At 44.1% G+C, this 21,103-nt stretch overlaps 2 protein-coding genes across 6 annotated transcripts in view; one reads left to right on the top strand and one right to left on the bottom strand.

Annotated features, from left to right (window-relative positions):
* UNC5C (unc-5 netrin receptor C) overlaps nt 1-10,894 on the top strand; it is a 255,164-nt gene extending 244,270 nt beyond the window's left edge. For both annotated transcript variants that reach the window (XM_017822256.1, XM_017822255.1), the window contains 4 exons: nt 2,302-2,451; nt 2,669-2,833; nt 6,503-6,681; nt 6,918-10,894. In XM_017822256.1, coding sequence (XP_017677745.1) covers nt 2,302-2,451; nt 2,669-2,833; nt 6,503-6,681; nt 6,918-7,083 — 660 coding nt within the window. In that variant the 3' untranslated portion in view covers nt 7,084-10,894. The remainder of the gene's footprint in view (nt 1-2,301; nt 2,452-2,668; nt 2,834-6,502; nt 6,682-6,917) is intronic.
* A 9,272-nt stretch (nt 10,895-20,166) lies between these two features.
* The window catches only part of BMPR1B (bone morphogenetic protein receptor type 1B), a 256,353-nt gene continuing 255,416 nt past the window's right edge, over nt 20,167-21,103 (bottom strand). For all 4 annotated transcript variants that reach the window (XM_017822263.1, XM_017822265.1, XM_017822262.1 and 1 more), the window contains one exon: nt 20,167-20,725. In XM_017822263.1, coding sequence (XP_017677752.1) covers nt 20,600-20,725 — 126 coding nt within the window. In that variant the 3' untranslated portion in view covers nt 20,167-20,599. The remainder of the gene's footprint in view (nt 20,726-21,103) is intronic.

Below are 21,103 nucleotides of genomic sequence, written 5' to 3'. Positions count from 1 at the left end.
CACCCAGATGGGATGCTCACAAAAATGCTTTTTGGGCAAGGGTAGAGGTAGCTGTGACCTCAAACACTGGCCTCTGTTTTTTAAGGCTTATTTTTGCACTTGGAGGGAGGTGCCCGAGCTAATCTGCTGAAACAAATAAATGAAAAAAAGGTAATAATTTCATAACTATAAAGAAATCCAGCTGCTTTATTCTGTTTATTCACGTGTGGCTCTGAGATTGGGGTATGTGACCTGTGTGTGGCAGTGTGGCAGGGACTGAGCCCTACAGGCACATGAAAACAGATGCCTCCCTCACTAAGGGCAAGCAAATGACTTCAGGCAGTAGCAGAGTGGAATCCCCCAACCTGCCTCATGCTGCACAGTAACTGTCTTCAAAAAAACCACACAAAAAGGGGCACAACAGGCTTATGATCTCTCAGTTATTTCATGCACATTTCCTCTTATTGAAGGAAGGCAGCAGCTTAGACTGAACACCATTGCTTGCCCGTGACCCATTAATGAGTAGGCCCAGGTTGTGGCTGTTCTGGTTACACTGATGATGGAGTGATGCCTTACACAGCACCCTCTCCTAGGAAGGGTGTAAGGGCATAAGTCCTACCTCACAGCGGTGGTGAGAGGCAAGGGGCAGAGTGGCTGCAACCACCTCAGCATGGGGCAAGGAACATGCAGCTCAGGTTTTAGCTCAGGAGAACATAGAGGTGTCAGCCAGCAGGATAAGCATTGCTCTAAATAAAATGCCGTATGGCAGGAACCAGCCATATAAATTCTGAATTAACTAGCTAAGGGGCATGGGAGAAGCACAGGCTGCTCAGCATCCTCCAGTAAGAGCATGTAGAAGGTCTGCAGTGACCAAGGTCACCAAAAGGGTCCCAGCAAAAGTGGGATATTGAAACTAGACACCCAGATCTGGTGAGTGGATGGTGCAGCATCACACTGCAGTGTTTTTCCCCACGGTAGTGCAGCTCCCAGAGCTGCTGCAGCATGGGCAGGAGCAGTTTCTCAACACCTATGCCCCACATGCCTGAGAAGTGGCATCTGCAATTAGCTCACAAGTCATCTTCTGGCCCTTCCAGGGAGGTAATTTGGACATAATGAAGATCTATAGTAATCAGATAATTGCTATCGATTGCTCTTTAGACATCTTGACGAAGTAATTAGGTGGCACTGGAAAAAAGCTGGAACTGATTCATTGGCATAACTGTAATCTCAAAAGTATCCTGATTTTGTTTCTTTTCCTCTAATGGCCAATAAAAGGACATTGTTTTAGCTTCAGGGTCTGCCATATGCTGGGATGGGGGCTTTTCTTATATGCTAACTAGCTCCCTGAATGCGGTCAGGAGTAGCTTAGCTAAAATGGACGCTCCTTTATTCGTCCTGGGGTAGTATCCTGGTTTTGTGTGCCCACGTATTCCTTGAGCATTCTTACTCTGTGTGTGATTGTCTTTGGCCACATGAGACTTGTTGGTTGGATGGCTCTTTTAATTAAATATGACTGAGATGGGCTGTGTTGGTTTCTAACAGGGCCCATGTAGGTGCCTTTGTACTTGCTTCTCCCATGTGGTCTACAATTACGCTGTTTGTAGGCAATATTCCACTGTGGTCTTATTAATTAAAGGCTTATATTTATTTTTAGCTTCAGAAAATGACCAGACTCTTGGCTCACTAGCTTTTAATTACATGATCAATATTGCAGTAACCCTGAACCAACACATTCATATTCATATGTACAAAATGCTCGATTGCAGTGTCTTGCATTGTTTCCATACCACCCCCTTTGACAGTCTCAGCATAGGCATCTGTTATCTCCTGTACCACTCTGTCATAGAGCACTTCATCAGGAGGCCACAAGGTGAAAGACCAGTGGTATGCACAGGTCCCATATCAGCAGGACCTACACCAATAAGAGTTTCCAAAAACAAAATAGATGTCCAGTTTGATGAGCAGTGGAGAAGACTGATCTATTTCTGTACTCAAACAGTGACTGTGTGCAAAGTCTTTGCATTCCACATAATAGCACGCAATTAAGCTTCTGATTAAGGACATGCAAAATAACACTGCATCTCCCAAAGGAGAGGTGCCTGCATCTCTGCTGGGCTGCTGCTGTATGAAGAGGGTGAGTGGCTTATACTCAGATCCACTAGTGCAGTTCCAGTTCACAGGGAAACACAATGCCTGTGTATTTTTTTTATCTGTATTACACAAGTTACAGCATCTACAACAGACAGTCTTGAGGACTCGGAAGACCATTGTTCTGTCTTGATGAAACCTGACCACTCTCTTCTTTTTATCCCAATACTGCAGGAGGTCCTGCAGCTTGAGCGGCAGATGGGTGGGCAGCTTTTGGAGGAGCCCAAAGCTTTGCATTTTAAGGGAAGCACTCACAATCTCCGTCTGTCCATTCATGATATTGCCCACTCTCTCTGGAAGAGCAAACTGCTGGCTAAATACCAGGTGAGCAACACAAAACATTCACATTGGATCCTAGCAGTGAGGATTACAGAAATACTGTCATGCACAGGTGTGTTTGAAAAACACCAGGTGCCAGGCTATATTCCCATGGACCATTTGCATTCACAGTAGAATGGAGCCCACAGTCTCTGGTCACGTAGCATCCATGCCTTGATCTCAAATCCCTCCCTGACTATACTTTTTTGCTTTCCTCCTGCAGGAGATACCCTTTTACCACATCTGGAGTGGATGTCAGAGAAACCTGCACTGCACCTTCACACTGGAAAGGTTCAGTCTGAATACCCTGGAGCTGGTGTGCAAACTCTGTGTGCGGCAGGTTGAAGGAGAAGGACAGATCTTCCAGCTCAACTGCTCTGTTTCAGAGGTAAATGACATTTGTGCACTTTTCTATCCAACTGCAGGAATGTGGGAGGCTAAGGAGGTATGACCTTTCCCATTGCTACCTGTTTAGTGCTTCTCATTTTCCTCCTGACTGCTGAGATAGACATAAAGAATGGATTAAATCATTGCTTTGTATCTCCTCTTGCATTTTCCCTTAATTTCTCTCTTCTGGAAGGAAGAATCACTCCTTCAAGGGAGTGAGGAGAGCAGCCTTGGTCTCCCTGCTAGTGCTACCTTTCTATGTCTATGTGGAGGAGCTCTTTTCCTACCACTTCCTAATGCATCTCATGAAGCACTGCTTGGTCCTGTTTTTTATCAGGAATCATCATGCCTGATGTTCCTGTAGAAGGAGAAAAGAGAATAGGAAAATTTCAGTGCCACACTCCCCTCTGATCCCACATAATAGCTGCAGTGCAATAGGGAATATCAAATGGTCTAGTTGCAGTAAACTTCTCTCCTCGTATTTTTCTACTGCTACAAATCCTGAGTATTATTTTTAGGCAATTTTTCTTTTGATGGCTGATATTTTCCAGTAGAAATTTTATCATAAGTTTGGTAACATCTTTGCCAGTGCTATATAGAACCTGGAGAACTTTTGCTCCTTGGGGCAGTCAAGTTTGGGACAGAGACAAAGTAACACATTCAAATGTGAAGTGGCATTGACTTCAGTGGATATGCTGGTGGGTTTTATTCCTGCTACCCTTGGCAGCTACGAGGAGCAGACTCTCAGGCAGCAATTACTGCTGGCTGACTTCTGGAAGGGCTGTGAGACCAGAGACAAAAGTTACTTGTGCTATAGGGCCCTAATGTTGTGTGCTATTACCCATAACATCTGCTTGGTTAGTGGGTGTACAGTTACAGATTCATCTGGGGACTACACAGCATTAAGGACAGATGGTAAAACAAGCATCTTAAACAATTATTGTAATAAGTGCTGCATTGAGGTAATCACTAATTTAACCTCACAGAGAAGAGAAAGAGCTGAAAGTAACTTTAATGAAATGCAAGTATACACTATAATCATCTTCAGCTGGTTGTGTGTAATATAGCCTGGTAATAGATTCAGAGGGAACAGGGTAATATTCTTGTCTTGTGCTGTGATCCTATCCATCAAGGATGAATAGAGGGAGTGAATAATACCACTGCTTTCAAGGCTGCCTCCTGCAAAATTGCTCCTTGTTGTTTACACCTTGTGATGTTCCCAAGCCCAAGCAAGGGGCAGGAGAACCTTGGGCTGCCAAGAGCTGGCATAGAGGGTCAAATAGGAAAAAATCCAAAATCTCAGAGATTTGATGAGAAGTCACCTGGAACTTGGAAACGGATGATTATGTCTCTAGAAGTGTGGTAAAGACATCAGACCAGGCTTCAGGAAACCTTAGCTGTGGTGCCTCACATTTTCTTCTGAGGTTAGGCTAGTGGTATCCAGCTAGTGGTTAAGGATTGCAGGAGTGTGCTGGCATCTTTCTTTATTGCTGGATCTGCCTTTCTGCCTTTGTCACCCTGCAGTAAAAATATAGTAACACAGTTTCCTGCATCCTCCCTTTATGGGCTTTCGTTTTAGTCCCCTGTAAAGGATGTGAGACTTCTCCAGATTAAACCATCTTATACTGGCTTTTACAGTGTCTGCCACTGGGACTTCAAAAATACAAATGTAATGAGTGCCAAAACATGCACATTTGAAAAGCAGGAGGAAGACTGCAATAAAGGTCCCCCACCATTTGTTTCTGAAGACCTCTTTTTATCTGCTGGTGTTGATAATCACACAAAAGTGCCACGGGACAATGCCATGGATACCTGGGTTCCTTCTGTAGCAATCCTGAAACACCTGAGGCTGCAGGCCAGCTTTGGAGCCAGAGCAGCACTTGTGTCCTTTGGCCCAGAATATAAAGAAAAGGTTATCTCTCTGCAATGCCCCAATCACCACCCTACTGCTGCTTCCTACCTCCCAGTGCAGGTGAGCCTGCAGGCAGCAGCAGTGTCATAATTTTGCCTGCTCCTGGACAGCTCCTGCTGCCAGACAGTTGGGCAGTAACTCATTGCTTGAAGCAGTGGGGTTGAGGCAGACAGTCTGTGGTGCAGGGCCTTGAAACCCAAGTACAGATGTCACAATGTCACATTTGCAATGTTAACTGAGGACATTACAGCTAATTCCTTGGTTAGAAATTTCACTGCCTAAAATGCCTTTTCTATTAAAAAAGAGGCAAAAAAATATCATATTTATAGAGTTAAGATAATTAATTGGTGTAGATAAAAGAATGGAGACAAAAGATTTAATTTTGTTCATTGCTCATGGATACTGGCTCTCCACTTTCCATCTTTGAATACATTTGGAGTTGGGAAATTGAGGACTGCACGTGACTGTGAGCATCTCCAACAAACTCCCTGGGGGGTTTGCAATGGCAGCTTAAATCAGGAGTTACCTGGTTTTAAGACAGTTTTAGATATTACAGGGCATTCTCAACAGCCAGTTTGACACCAAGCAACAAGACAGCTCACAGAGGTGAAAACAAATTGACATTTAATGACAAGTCTTTAGCAGAACTGTTTCTGGCTGCCTGGGGCTGTGATCTGGATCTCCCTCATTTCTGCCAGAAAAGGAGACCAAATTGAGAAACAGATTAAGAAGCGTGAAGGCAGAACCAGCCACGCTTGCTGATTTTTCCACTGGAGGTGGGAAGTGCTGCACATGTGAGCAGCATTCCCACTGCACAGCTGGGCAGCCAGTCAGCATCAGTGAGGTCTGGTGGGGCTTTCAGCCACCCTGGAGGGCACCAACCATCCAAATTGGCCAGCTACCATTGTCCTATCAACTACCAAGCCTGTGGGTGCTAAATCCTTTCAGGCCAAGGAAAAGACAAAATCCTTGCCCAGAAGAGCCACCTGCTGTTATTCCCAGCAGAGCCATGTTAACAGTGGTGTCATGGGGAGCCTCCCAGCTGGGAGGACCACATCAGAGAGAACCAACACCATACCTGCAGGGGACAAGCTGGCTTTGGAGGTGACTTTTCCTTTGAAACACTTGCTGCCATACTGCCTTTGAGCACAGCACTGGCCTTGGGGAGGGAGGACAATGACTGCCCCCTCCTGAGCACATCTCTTCCAGCTCCATCTATTTCCAGCACAGAGTTAAAGCTGCATAAAAATGAGGGATCAGCTTGTGCCTGGGGCGATATTAACTGTCTGTCTGTCTGTGGTCTGCACAGCATCAGAGACTTCAGAGAACATGGGTTCTGGCAGAAGGATGTCAGCGTGTGAGCCTGGTGCTGGCTTGGTGGAGCATGGGGGGCTTGGAGAGATGCTGGGAAGGCGGTTTTTGTCAGCCCAATTCTGTTCTAGTAATAGCAATTTGCTCTGAAATGTGTTGAAATAATGATCTTTCATTATTTCTAGTAAGTGATTAATTAAGCTGGTCTCAATTTTGTCATAGTGATCTTCACCCACAAAAAAAAAAAAGGAGAAAAAAAATCTTTTGTCTACCCAAAGTTGATTGTAAATATTTCTCTTTTCCAGCTGACTAACCTAAACACTTGATTGGCAGAGGGCTACAAGTAAAAGCACTGCATCTCAGAGGATACAGTTCTACAATTGTCTCTGCACTCAGTAACAAAACTGATGGGTTGTTTGAGCTTTTTCCCTGTCTTTCCAATCTCAGGAACCTACTGGCATCGATTATCCTCTCATGGACTCAGCAGGCACCATCACCACCATAGTAGGGCCCAGTGCTTTCAGCATCCCCCTCCCAATAAGGCAAAAGCTGTGCAGCAGCCTGGATGCACCTCAGACCAGAGGCCACGACTGGAGGATGCTGGCCCACAAGCTGAAACTGGACAGGTGAGCAGGGCTGCTTATGTATGGTTGGACAGTGAAGCGCCCAGGGAGGTATGTGCAGAAGGGTCTTGTTGGATGTCCCTCTAGGTGAGTGAGAGCAGGTGTACAGGCTGATCAGACTGACTGCACAGGGGATTAACACCTTGACAGCACCAGAAATGGGGATGGGTTGAAATCATATGAATTCAGGTAGTTTTCATGCAGCTCAAAGAAATGAGTTTCCTTTTGGCTCATTGCAGGTACTTAAATTATTTTGCTACGAAATCAAGTCCCACTGGGGTGATCCTGGATCTCTGGGAAGCCCAGAATTTCCCTGATGGCAACCTGAGCATGCTGGCAGCAGTTCTTGAAGAAATGGGAAGACATGAAACAGTTGTTTCTTTGGCAGCAGAAGGAAATTACTAATGCAGCCTTGGCGTGAACAGGAAGGACAGACGCAGAGAGCAGTAATGCCCTGTTATTGCAAACGAGAATTGAAATGAAAACCCAGACCAATGAGTTACACAAGAGACATTTCAGAGAAGAAAGCAAGGAAGCAAATAAACAAAAAAACCAGCCCTGACCTTCACACATGTTCTCCTTGTACATTATCACAGGATCAAAAAGAAATCATGCAAAGTTGTACCTTGAAAATATAAATCAACATAATGTTCCTCTCGGCTTGGCTGTACACTGCTTGGTACAGGATTTTACAGTTTCCTAGGAAACGCTTTTTATTGCTATCCAGATATATGGATAAACTTTCTTAACAATCCCACTTTCTATGGATGTTGTTTACATCAAATTCTGGACAGGGGTAAGGAGACTGTCCATGGCTCTTTATATTTTTTGTTTAAAGCCATTCTAGACAAGGCTATGGACAGGTGGTTGTGGCTACTATTGGTTTCTGGTGAATTCAGATTTTGGCTACAATTCTGCACATTGGTTGTCTTGCAATGATCCTCCTGTCATCATTCTGTTTCCTAGACCTACTTGTAAAAAAAAAAAAAAAAGAAAATCAGGGTTTGAGAGGTGTGCATCTGGAAAGCAGGTACTCTGGCTGATAAGCAGGAACACAGGTAATGTTCCCTTCCTTTCCCGAGGCAGCCCCACTGAGCCTGTGTGGAGAACAGCTATAAAATGGTGGGGAATGCAGGATCTGAGTTAGTTTTCAATTCACACCCTTTTCACCCCTTTGCAATATGAGGGGGCCAGATATGCAATTCAGAGTGGTTGGGAGGGAGGGGGATAGAAACGCAGAAAAAAATAAAAGAGAAAAGTTACTATGATAATTTTTTTACTGATTAGTATCTAGTGCAAGGATTATAATGACTATTATTATTACCATTATTACTTTATTTCTAATTTTGTCAGCAGCAGAATGAATAATTTCTGATTTTATGGAACCTGTTGTCCCTTTGCTGAAGGTCTTCTAAGATATGTCCTTCTATATGCCATCTGCCCTTCCCTTTGTCAGCTATCATACTCCTCCTCCAAAGTCCTCTGCCAGCCCACACAGTTGCTCACCTTGTGTTAGCATTGCTGTGCATCATGCTAGATGCAAAGGCAGTATAAACTGGTGACACTCTGCTGAAGTCACTGATCTGCACTCACCAAGTATCTGACCCAACACCCCTCCCTGGGATGTTTTACACCACCCTGGTGCTTTCAGGTTGCTCCAAGAAGCAGTCTTGTCCCAAGGTGGCTGTGAACCAGAGGCAGCCTCCCAGTCCAAGTACACATGGACCACTGGTTCAAGACAACAGGTGCAAGCATGTGGAGACACTGATGTTGGCCACCTGATTTGTGCATCCAAGGTGGGTCTTCATATTGTTTGCTTTGTTGTGTAGCGGTCTAAGAGCCAGCAACTCCCATTTCTTCCCCACAGAGCTGCAGGTACTCACTTTTACTGAAACCCACCACCTTCAGTAATGTTTGCCATGGTTGGGGTTACTGACAGTTCAACCCTCTGCTAGGCCATTTCTGTGTGAGATGCACTTGGTGATCTCCACGGATACTCCCAGGCTTTGCTGCAGCGTGTGTCATGTGGGTCTGTGTAGGGCCATGGAGTGGTGAAGTTGAAATCCCGTGTGTTGCAGTTTGCTGCCTTCACTGTGCTCCTGCCACCACCGCTGCCTAGTCAGGGAGCTGCAGGTTCTCACTGGCTGACCAGGAGATGTTTGTCCCTCTAGGCCACCACAAACAGGTAAAGTTTGAATTCTGCAAAAGGAGCAAACCAAAAATGGTCGTCACTGCAAATGTATTTTGTGTTCTGCTCAGTGAAAAGACTGACTCTTTGATACATGACAGTGAATAGGATTGCTGTAGTTTTACTGCCAGACTTGTCTGTCCTCTACTTCTCGCACAAAAAGCCTTTCTTCCCCAGTCCACCCGCTCCAGGTTTCCAGCCAGGCCCTGGTTATTGCCTTTGTGCACACATGCATGCCCCGTCCGCATATGTATTCCCACTCCGTATGCTTCCCGTGACTGGAGTTGGCTTGTTCTCTTTTGTGGTCTTGGTTTTGTTTTCCCCAAGGCTTTCCATATTGAGCTTTTGAAGGTAACTTTGAAAATGTCATTGGTCAAAATGAAAAGAAAATTTAATCTGACCTTTTTTTCCATTTGACATTTCCGTAGGCTTGGCACCTTTTGTTTCTCAGCTCCCTAACCAGTAAATAAGGTCAATCAAAACCAGTGGGGTTTTGATTGACCGCTGGGCAGCAAGCACAAAAAGTTCCCTTCCTTGTAAGAGGTAACTTGGCAGTTTTCCAACCAGCATTTCAGTGAAAACTGGAGACCAGAGGATATACACTGTAACTTTCAACATCTGTGTGCGTTCAGCCTGTGTAAGCCCCACCTTCTCTTAATGTGGAGATGATATGGACATCCTTTCAACAGCCAACCATCTTCTTTTTCACCTTGGGTATCTGATGCAGCCCATTGCAATGCTAATGTAAATTTTGCTTTCAACTTCAAGAGGCTTGTACTGGGGCTTCCAGCTCTGCCCTTTCTCCACACTTTTTACTCACCTTGGAGCACTAAAATAGGTCTCAGCTTTTTTTTCCTCCTATGCCATCTTCAGATGTAACCAGTTGTATTTAGTTTGTGCTTCTTCACCTTTCCCATGTGTCCTTCCTTCGTGACTCTGCGTCCAAGGTGGGTGCATGAGTTGAACTGTCCTTTGACCCTTTCCCATCTTCAGCTCAGTCTGTGTTGGCTGATCCCTAGGCTCACTGGTACTCCCCAGCTCTCAGCTTTTGCCAGGTGGGCAGCATGTGCACCCTTCTCACTAGGGTCATACCAGTGACACCCAGAAAGTGTCTCATAGTTATCTCTATTGCTATGAGTGGATGCTCCTTTTGCCAGCTCTCTGACCTACATTCTCACACCTCCTGCAAGAAGAACAGATGAACAAATTTCTTAAAGTATTCTGGGGCATTTTCCTGTCCCAGCATCACAGTAAAGGGGATTTATTGTGAGGAAAAATACACACTGATTGAGGAGCATCCACAGAGGTGGGCAGGAACATAACCGTTCATCACTGAACATGACTAGGGCAGGAGCATCACCATCACTGGGTGGTGGAGCTGTTCTTCTTCCACCCTGGCTGCTCAGAAACCTTCTGTCACCTGCTGCAATCATGAGCTGGATGCTTTCTTCAGCACCTGCTCCATAAGCCTTTGCAGGATCCCAGTGCGGCACTGTGTCAGCTGCCCCGGCCTTGACAGAGCAGGGAGAAGGTTCCTCCATAGAGTCGCAGCTCATCCCAGCAGCTCCACACTCATTTTTTGCCACTGCTGCCAAAGCAGCTCCCACTTCACCTCCCTGCATTAATTTTGCCCAGCTTTTTCTTTTTTTCTGGGGGTACAGCAGTGGCCAGGTGTGCATTGTGGGAGAGGGCTCCGGCAGAGGCTAGTGCTATTCACCAGTCAGCATTCCAATCCTGCTACCCCAAGGAGGGATGGTGGGAAGCAAGAGCAGCCAGATCCGCTCAGGGTATTATTTTTCGTGGGAGAAAAACCAGCAGCAGTCCCTCCACTTGGATTGCATGGACACAGTGCCATCTTGTGGGGCTGAGCAGTGGCTCCAGCGTGCTGCTGCCACCACGGCGAGCAACTTCGCGTGGGAAAAGGCTTTCCTGTGGGGTGGCTCTGACAAAGACGTTTGGCAGACAGAACAGACTCTTAAAAGTTGTTGTAACATTTTATGTCAGGTAAGCACATCTGCTTTAAAAGAAAAAAAAAAAGGCTGCAGGCTTCTTATCCTCCAGTTATCGCTATTTTTTAAAATGCTTATTGTTTTAGTTGTTCACCCTTGGCTCTGTACCTGAGCAGTCTTGCTGCTCTCCACGCCATCTCTTCATTACATGTTGATTGCTAGCGCTATAAATAGTATATATATTATATAAATATATATAAAATATCTACTGACTTCGAGGAAAACCTTTAATTTCCGAGTAAGAACCATTTATCGGAGGCAGTCCTTTTCACCTGATTTTTTTCTTGAGTTCTTCTTGTATTGTGTTCTTGTAAAGGTGACTGTCAGTGTATAGGGTAACTTTGAGGTTCGGTTGGTTTTTTTTCCAAAATTTCTGATCGCATTTGGATCCACTGTATCTCACTAAACAGTGTAAGACCTAAATGCTGTTTTACTGAATCTTGAAAATTTTGCAGCAGTGAGGGTCTCCCAATATTTGCTTCCATGGGAGACTGAGACTTTTTCCATCTCGCTGGCAGAAATGCAGACACTCATGAGAGACATGTTGGAGTCTGCAATACCCACAGAGCAAAACATGTCTGTTCCTTGGGTTTCTTCCTATTTCTGTTGCATACATATAGAATAAATGTATTTACATGCTGTAAGCCCGTCATTGTGGACAGTGTCCTAATGTCTTGTATTGCTACCTACAATAGTTTCTTTTTTGTTCTCCTTTTCTTCTTCTGGGGATGGGGGTATGGGAAAGGGAGGGGTGGGAGGGCCCTTAGACCATTGTATGCTCTAGCCAAGTAGTTACCACAGCTCTGAGGTTATTTTTATACACGATACTGTTGAGGTTTGCTTGATTTTGTGTTTGTTTGGTTTTTTTAATCTCATGTCTATGACACTTTACTGTAAACTATCTTACTAAGTGTTCAGAAGTCTTTTCAGGTATTACTCTGGCTCTCATCTGGCCATGAAGTAACTTACTGTTTGCAGGCTGGCTTGCTTAATACCAGGCAGTACAAAGATGTGAGTGGTTTGTGAATGGAAACCAAACCTTCAGCCCTTCTCCCACAGGGACTCCAGTGAGTTACTGGCTTTGGGGTCACCACCGCAATCCATTCCTAGCTTGCATGTGAAACCTTGAGTTCAGAAAATGAGCTGCACTACAGATTTTTAAATGCTGGAGCATGTATCTCAGACATCCTCCGAAGTGGGAATGTAACAGAAATGTGAAGAGTGCGTGTGTGTGTATACACATACAGACAAAGGGGAGAAAACAAAGGACTACTGCTGGAGGCTTTTAGCTCTGATGTTAGTTATGGGCATCCTCTTATTACCAACTTTTGCTTGAGAAGGGGAAGGTTAAAATTCAGTGCTGTATCATCACTGCAAGGTCAAAGAGGCAGTATATCAAAAGCCAACAGAGTAAAAACTGGCAAGTAACTGGAATTGGACTTGAACCAAAGCCATGAAAATGAGCCCTCAAGTTTGGTAGGTCAAGCTCCTTGCTTGAATAGGAGCATTTAGTTTATTTACTTATTGTCCTTTAAGCTTGACACTGCTCCCTGAAATCTGAAAATCCCTTTATCTGAAAGTCCTTTGATAAACTCTGCCTGTACAAAAAAGCAGTGATAATCCAGTGTTCCCACAAACCACTATCCTAAATAGATATTTCACTTTTTCTGTGGTGCTAGTTAAATGTATTTAGTACTAGTTCGGTCTCCTCAACTGCTTACAAAGCCTGCCTTCTTGTCTCAAAGCATCCCATGTCATGGCATGTGAGTACCTTCTGGATGCCTGTGAAGAAGCAGGATGTAATCAGGCAGGGCCCTCCCACAGCTACGAGGTAGCTCTTCGAGCACTGGCACTCTGGTCTCCAGCTGCCAGCTTGCAGCTGATGGGACAATAGCCCCTAGATGAGAAAAGCTTGCACAGCCCTCAGAGCTTCTTTGGCTGCTGCCAGCTGGCTCTTGCTACCACTTGCCAGTAAATTTGGGAGCTTGCACGATACAAATAAAAAGCAAAATCAACCTGGAAAGTAAACAAAATTAAGGAGGAGAGGCAAAACACTCTTCTCCCATAGACCTTCCGAGGTACCTTGCAAAAACACCTGAGCTGAGAGCCAATAACCTACTTTGAAGTAGGGTGTGTAACACAGCTGAGACAGAAGTTGTGGCATTAGCCAGCATTACTGTTTTCACATATCTGCATGGTAGACTTTATTTGCTAAAACATATTTTGTTTGTTATTGTTGAAGAGTGGGAAAAAAAAAAAGTTAAGATGGTATCTTCAGTACCTTTCCAAAGCAAAGAAGGAGGGCCCATAGGAAATGAAACATCTCTGCAACCCAGGTGTATCACATTTCTCCCTCTTCTTCCCATGTCACAGCTCTACTGGGGTTCATGGGATTTCTTTTCTTTGCTATTCAGATCTGGAGAACTATTTTGGTTTTGATTTCCCTATTGCTGTATCTTCTATGCAATTCCTTTTCTAAAGACTGACTTACTACAGGAGAAGTGCTAGCCATTGCATTATTTGTATTGCTGTACAGTGGAGGTGTGGTTTACTAGTTCTGAGTGTGCCTCTTACCCCCCTCCCTTTTTCTCCTTCCCTCTGTTTGTAAATGCCTGCATTTATTCTGTCAGCCTGACATGTACAAAGTGTAAGAAAGAATTTTTAAACAGGTAATAAATTATATTTATAAGCAACTGGAAAAAAATGCACCACTACCTTGTGTTCAATTGTTTAGTTCCTGGAAGCTTGGACGGAAAGTGGAGTCTTTTATTTAGTTTCTTAAAAAAAAAAATCTCCTGAAAAGAAATTATACTGCACATAAGAACTCGTTCTGATGCACTCTCCTTCAGAAGATATCCTTCATGAAATCCACATGCCTGTGCAGGCTGTTTCACTGCACTTCATAAATCCTCATGCTTCCTCATACTGTTTTACCCCAGCTGCTAGAGGGGAGCTCATCCTGGACAGTTTTCGTGGGGTTTGCATTTCGTGGTCACAGTCAAAGGTGGAGAAAAGCAACAGGTAAGAAAACGCGTCCTTTGCCTAAGAAGTAAAATAAATGCCACTTGGACAAGGTTATTTTGTCCAGCAATACCTGCTTATGTCATTTACCTTGAGCCAGGTGGATACAATGCCCAAACAGCGATGTTCACTCTTCTTGCACCCGCTCCCCATTGTCAGAGATGGTAGTTGTTTCTCCCTGGCCTTGTTAGACCTATTGGGGTCAGTATAAAATTTCTGGGAGTGCAAGAGGCAATTTCCCAGCACAGCTGCATGCTGCTCCTCTCAGCTAGGGTGTGGGGTGACAGTGGGGAAACGGGCATCTCTTACCACCAGTCCCTTACCTGCAGGTCAGCCCCAGGCTGAGGAGCCCACCCTGCCCATTATGGAGGTGATACAGGGGCCTGGGCACTGCCAGAGGCAGCATTATCCCATCCCATCTTGTCCCACCCCATCCCCTGGGGGTGCAGGGTTGCCTGCTGACCCTCGGAGTGTTGCCATGCTGAGCAACATTCAGCCCTTGTCCCCTCACACGCCAGCGTCACAGTGCACCAGAGAAATGTGCTCACTCTGCTCTCCCTGCAAGCAGCAAGGCAAGGTTAAGTCCAAGCTGAAGAACTCCAATAGCATATGAAGCCAAACAGCACACAGCCCAAAAGCCAAGAACTTGGAGACAAGTGCATTTGCCAGGTTTGTGAGACCCTGCAGCCCAGCTGGAAAAGCGCAGACCTTTAAAAACCCATCCCTGGCATGCCTGGATTACAGCAAGCTATTCCCAAGGTGTAAGGTAGTTTTATTCTGTGCTCCTCCTGTTGCAATGTTTAACGTGAGCTATGTGGCAGGCAGAAGACAACTGCTCAAGCTGTTCTCCCTGAGCACAGGACAGCTAATGCTTCTTAACAAAGTGTATCACTAACACAAGGCTCCTCCATCTCCCATGCAATCTCTGCCTCCTGGCTCCTGTAACTTATTGGCTCTCAACAGGCAGCAATTCTTCACAGGATGGCAGGCAGCCTCACGGTACCAGCTCATGCAGTTGTCCCTTGCAGCTACTGGGGACAGAGCTGGGGACTGGCAGGTCACTGAGCCAAGACCTGACACCTGAAGTCCATATGAAATACTGCACACTGCTCATTGTACATCGAGCATGGCACAGAGCTGTGCCCAAGCACCAGTGACAGGTTTACTCCATCCAAAAGCCACCAGACCTTTGGGAACATGGAGGGAAAATGGTTCAGTTTTTTATTATTATTTTATGATTATTTTCTCTGTTGTAGGAATAGTTAGATTATATATGAAGCTTGAAGCTATGATGTGAGGGGAGGATCTGTATGCCAAGGGACAAAAAACACAACTTTGGCTACAACGTGGTCCAGCAGCTAAAGAGAGCTGAGCTGCAGGCAGGGCTGGTTTCTGCAAAACTGTGCCCATGTTGGACAGTTGCTGCTTTTAGATTTCTTGGTGTCTGTCTGTCTTTCCCTTTACATACTCAGCCTTCACAGGAGACAAGTTCTTCTTTGTCCATCCCACCATTCCCACCCTGTCCATGTGTATTGCCGAATTTCCTTTGGTTTCTGACACCCCTAAGGACTGGTGTCTCCCAGAGCATGCAGTCTTTGCATTGCCCCAGCAGTTCCCTCCTCATTTTCAGGGACTTATCCTTCAGGTACCTGACAAGTAGCTGTTCTTCCTGAGACTCCTGGAAGAGTCTGCTCTGGTGTTGCTACCTTTGAAAGTGAGACTGCGACTCTCCTTCCCAGGAGAGGCACGGTTCAGTGTGTTTGACAAGGAAGCAGAGCTCCAATTTTGGCAGGGGACAGTAGCATGACTGCCAACCTTGAATGGAAGGGAAATAGTCCCAACATTGCTTGCAGTTGCAGACGATACACTAGTAGCTACCTAAGCCCAAGGCTAAATAGCACCTAGCAAGGTGGAGAAGAAAGAAAATGACAACAGAGCCTAAGACTGCCCCAAAAAGCCATACTTAGAAAGTTAGGCCAGGACAAAGCAAGCAGGATGGGAGGAAGAAAGCAGCTGCAGAAACACTGATCTCAGCAGCATGCTGGAGAAGGGGCAGCCCAAACAGGCTGTGCTGGAGCAACACATCGCCTTCAGCACCATGCAGCCAAAGCAAGCAGAAACAGACCTCAAAATATGGGATACAGCAACATGCCAGGGACAACTACAGCAAGCCCAGGGCTTTCCCCACCTGGATGTGGCCAGGTCAAGGGACTGCAGAAATGTTGCTGGAGAATAATTGCAATGCTCTGCCACTGATCACAGATGGTGTGGGGCAAAGCAGGAGGGCTGCAGGGGCTGCATGAAGGTGGCAACTCAAGGGCCAATTGCTGTTTACATACTTCTCTGAAAGTAACCAGCAAGGCAATTAAACTAAGAAACACTGAGCTGAATCTGCAACACAGCACCACAGAACGAGAAGATGCTCCAGCTGTAAGTACGACTACATACAAATATCTCCCTACATGTAGCGGTACACATGATCCAATGTCTCTCAGCATTAAGCAATGCCATGTTTCAGCTGATGCTGTGTATGTAGGTTGGAACTTTCTCACCTGAAGCATGGAGCTGAGAATTCTATCTTCAGTCTGTGGACAGATGACCTCCTGTGCTTGTGCTATTAAAAATAGTAGTCAAAATTCATAAATATGTGGCAGAATGAAGGGGGGGTGTCTCAATAAAATATTATGCAAATGCCAAATTTCTATAGATTTACATAATCAGCCTCAAAACGCGAGTGACTGCTCTGTTAGTGATAACACTATTTTAATTACTATTTTTCTCTTCAGTGAGTTGTGAAAGGAGTGATGCTTTTTTATGCCAGTGGAAACATATGGAACTTATTGCTATTTACTTGTTTGCTCAGAGGAAAAATCTTATAAAAATAAAATAAATAAAATGAAGCACAGTCAAAATAATCTAGCCAGGGATATGAAACCCAAAGATAGTGCTTTTCAAGCACATGAAAAGGAAATAGAAGTAAAAGCAATCTCTGTCATGGGGAGATGGAAACAATTTTATTTGGGGGGAATGTTAAAACAACCATATACAATTTGAACAAATACAACGTAACACAGTTTGTTCCCCAAGTTTTCTAATTACAGTATTTACAGGTTTAATAAGGCACTGGTTCTCAAAAAAGAACACATATTAGTTTCTTAGTCTTTACATTGTCAACCTTTTCTTTAATAGAAATAACTTTGTGCTAGAGAAAGGATAGCAGTTGCTAGATGGCATCGCTCTTCCTTTTTTTAATTTCTTCTCCCACTTACCTATGCCATCTTACCTATGCCAGTCAGAAACTAAACTAAACTTCCTTCAGTGATTTACATTTGAAAAGTGGATTTCTAGACCTCTGGGTGCTGAAGTCACAATTATCTTCACCACTGACTTCCAAGCCCTCACCAATGCGCAATGTGAAACTACCAAAATCTGGAAGTGACATTAAAAGGCCACACCTGGCAAAATAAACATATAACCTGTAGTCTCTGTACATGCTGAAAGCATAATAATGACACATTGAGTGTTACAAAAAGTCAGCCATGCAGGCCGTAACTCGAATGTCACAGTGCTAGAACAACCAACCTCCACACTTGCCTTAGGCTGTTTCCTGGCCTTAGAAATAGCCCTTTACAATACCATCTATTACAGTGGGTAGGAGATTTGAGGGCAAAATCTGGCCTTTTGAGTCTTGGGAGAAAATAGGCAGGCACTAGTTATACAACTGCAGACTGTTTGCTTTCTCAGTGTGTGTCTCCTCATATATATATATATATATTTACTTTCCTATATAGCACTGTTGTAGTGATTTGTCATTTATGCATTTTCATAAATAAATATTATGCTTTATTTAGTGCTTTATGATCCATAATAGTTTACTCTTAATCCACAATACTGGAGCTATTCCAGACTTGCAACTGAATATATATATATATTTTTACATATATATATATATATATATATAAAACACATAAACTTGGAACATTTAACATACACACTTTATGTAACCTATCAACCAGTATCTTAGATCCTTTTCTCTTGGACCAAAAAAAAAAAAGCAAAAATTGCTCAGAAAACCAGCGACTGGCCCTTTCTCTTGCAACACACTGAGGGCAGGTGCTGGGTCATGGCATGCCTCATGTCTGCCAGCGGGAATAGCACCCTCCAAAACATTTCTCAGGAGAACCATGATAATTTAAAAAAAAAAAAAAAATCTGTTTCACGAAGGTAGAGGTGAAACACACCTAAACACAGGAGGTAAGAGGCATCCCTGCTGTGTGACTGCTTACCTGGGACCTGCAGGGACCAGGCTCAGCGATCGACTGAGCCTAGTCCCAGCTGCTGCCAAAGTCAGCGGTCCCATCCGCTTCTTCCGAGCTGAGAAACCTTGGTTATACAGAGCTGTGCTGGCATTTATGAAAAGGAGTGAAAATAGAAACCCCATGGCTCCATTTGCTAAGACAAAAAAAGGTGAAGAGAGGCTGGGCTGTCCTCATTTTGGACCACAAATCTCAAAGCCAAGGCAGCCAAGGAGTGGAGCAAACTCTACTCTCAGCTTCAGAAGCATGCTATTTTTTAAGGACGGGAAAACCATCATCACCCCTCTTGGGGTCAGGATTTGGTGTACTATTTAACTCTCAGAGATTTTCTTTTTGTATTGCATTGCTTGGCAATTTTACGCAGGGAAACTGCACTGCAGAAGAAGTGCTCTAATTAACAAAAATCCTCTGATTAAGCCTTTTGACACCTATAATCATGGAGGTCTTGCTGGTTTTCTTGAACCTGCGCATTTTCTCTGTTAGCTTGAAAGTATAAAATGTTAATTTTTCCAGCTAGAAATACCTTTAGGGAGCTGTGAAACTAAACCCCAATAATATACCTACCTACCACAAATAAATCAGTTTTGTCCAAAAAGGGGAAAAAAAAGAAGCATTACAGAAGTGCTGAGGCTAAATCCAGCATGGCAATTATTTCAGTTCTGAAATAGGCTTAGCATAATCAAAGCAGCATTTGTAAGGACTTATTTCAATATTAAGCTGAACACCATCTAGTGAAACAGGACATAGGCAGGCAAGAAAATTTTAAAAAATAAAATAAGGGTAAAAAAGGGTAAACCAGTAACTCCCCCGCAGCTCAGCTTTGATAATCTGATGAAGAACAGAACCTTTCCAAAGAAAACACTTCACAGGGAATATTTCACCTCTCATTTCCCCTTCTGTAGTATTAGCATTGCAGCAACTGCTGCAACCTCAGGAAGGAGGAACAAGGAAAGGCAGTAATTACATTTCCCATTGCTCTTCTCCCCTAAAAGCTTCTCTTGCTTCCTCTTGGGAACTACGATGCTACGCAGCCCCAGCTTGGCAGCCAAGCCTGTCACTACTGTGCGGTGGCTGCCAGAGGTATGGAGGCTCATGGAATGCCACCCAAAATAGTAATGCAGATGAAGCTTGAGCCAAATTGTTAGGTGTCTCTCACTACAGCAGGAGAAGTGCTGGAGGCAGGTGCCCACTGCGCCCGTGGTGCCCAGCTCTCACCACCCGCATAAGTCTCATGCTCCTTCCCTGTCATTTCTTATGACCATGAGGCACCAGGTATCCTTACACTTAAAGAAAAATTATTACCACCCCAGAGATGGCCATTTTTGAGGTTTTTAACTTTCCCTTAAAAAAAGGAATACAGATTATTTTTTTTCCTCCACTGTGGTTGTAGATGGGTCCCTCACTTTTACACAAATGAAAGAGCAAGTTAATAATTCCTTCTCACAAGGAACTTCCTCTTACCCAGCGGTTGTTTATGTGTGTCACAGCAGTTTCAAATTCACCAGCAGATCCAAATATCTACTTCATTTCCACTCACACGCAAAGGTTTTTTTTGCAGTGGGGGAAAAGAAAGAAAAAAAAGAAAAGCCAAGAAAAGGGGCACTTGTTTATCATCATGGTACTATCCCCATCAGATTTCCTGGAAACACAAAGAGCTTCTTCAAACAAGTCACACTAACCATATTCATATAGCTCCCAATTACCTTAAATGAAGGATGACCTTCCCTGGCATAGGCCACCCACACCAATGATGGCAAGGATGTAACTGGGCTCCATCTCTGTACTGTGAGAACCACTTGCACATGAAGTGTTATGGAAAGTTATCTCTACAAATAGGTGGCTTTTAAGACAGTCTCCATTACAGCTCCTCTGAGCTACACAGACTCGTTCACCTTTTTTTTTTTTTTTAATTGCTGGAGTGCAATAATCTTTTTATAAATGAAACAGTTGGTTCGCTTTCATTTTCAGCAGTTCCCTCCAAATTTTTTTAATGTAACAATATACATCTTCTTTACTTCTAACCAAAAGTTTTATTTTTCATAAAATTTAAAGCAGTATCTTTTTTAAACAATCAAAATAATAATAATAACAATAATAATAATAAAATAATAAGTGGCTTTCATGGAAAGCAACATGCATAATCTTAAACCAGTTACTAAAACTGTATTTCCCCATGTAAACAAGGGCAGACAAGCCTCTTTCGATCTCACATGTCAAAATTCGGGTGATTTTTGCAAAGGATAGTCTCTTCAAAACTTACAGCTGCTCTTAAGCATGGTTCTCTTCAAGGTACTTATTAGTGAAGACTTTCGATACCTCTTCAGGACTTCTGCCTGCACAAGAAAGTCCGTTTCCATGGGCCTCCACAAAAGCTGCCTCTGGTAGAGTCAAAGCTTAATGTCCTGCGACTCTGACATTTTGGCAAGTGTTTTCTTGACCCGCAGGGCTGTGAGCCGGGAGGCAGGGTTGTGAGCCCAGCACTCCATCATCAGCTTCCCCATCTGCCGCAAGCACTGTGGAGAGAAGCAGGAGAGAAAGTCCCACCTGGATCAGTGGAAGAGGAGATTGCAGTTGTTGGCAATGCTGAAAAGCTGAAGGGAAAAGGTCTTTTCTAAGGGCAGATGAAAAAAATACAGCATGCTGGCTGATGGTTCCTTCCAAAAGCTTTTGTTTTCTGTATATTAAGGAGAGTTCTCCAAATATGAAAATTACTCTTATAATTTTTGACAAGTTATAGTCTAGACTTGGTTGTACACTCCACAAAAGCCCTTTTCTTATTTCCCTTTCCCCAAACCTGTGCAGTCTGATCTGCACAAGTGTGGCTCTGTACAGTGAGCCCTTTGCTGCACAAATTTAGTGGAATTTGTTTTCCTCAGCCAGCAACCAATCTC

The sequence above is a fragment of the Lepidothrix coronata genome, unplaced genomic scaffold (genome assembly GCF_001604755.1).
Source record: "Lepidothrix coronata isolate B3197 unplaced genomic scaffold, Lepidothrix_coronata-1.0 Scaffold96, whole genome shotgun sequence".
Taxonomy (NCBI): domain Eukaryota; kingdom Metazoa; phylum Chordata; class Aves; order Passeriformes; family Pipridae; genus Lepidothrix; species Lepidothrix coronata.
This window is presented reverse-complemented; position numbering and strand designations above follow the sequence as displayed.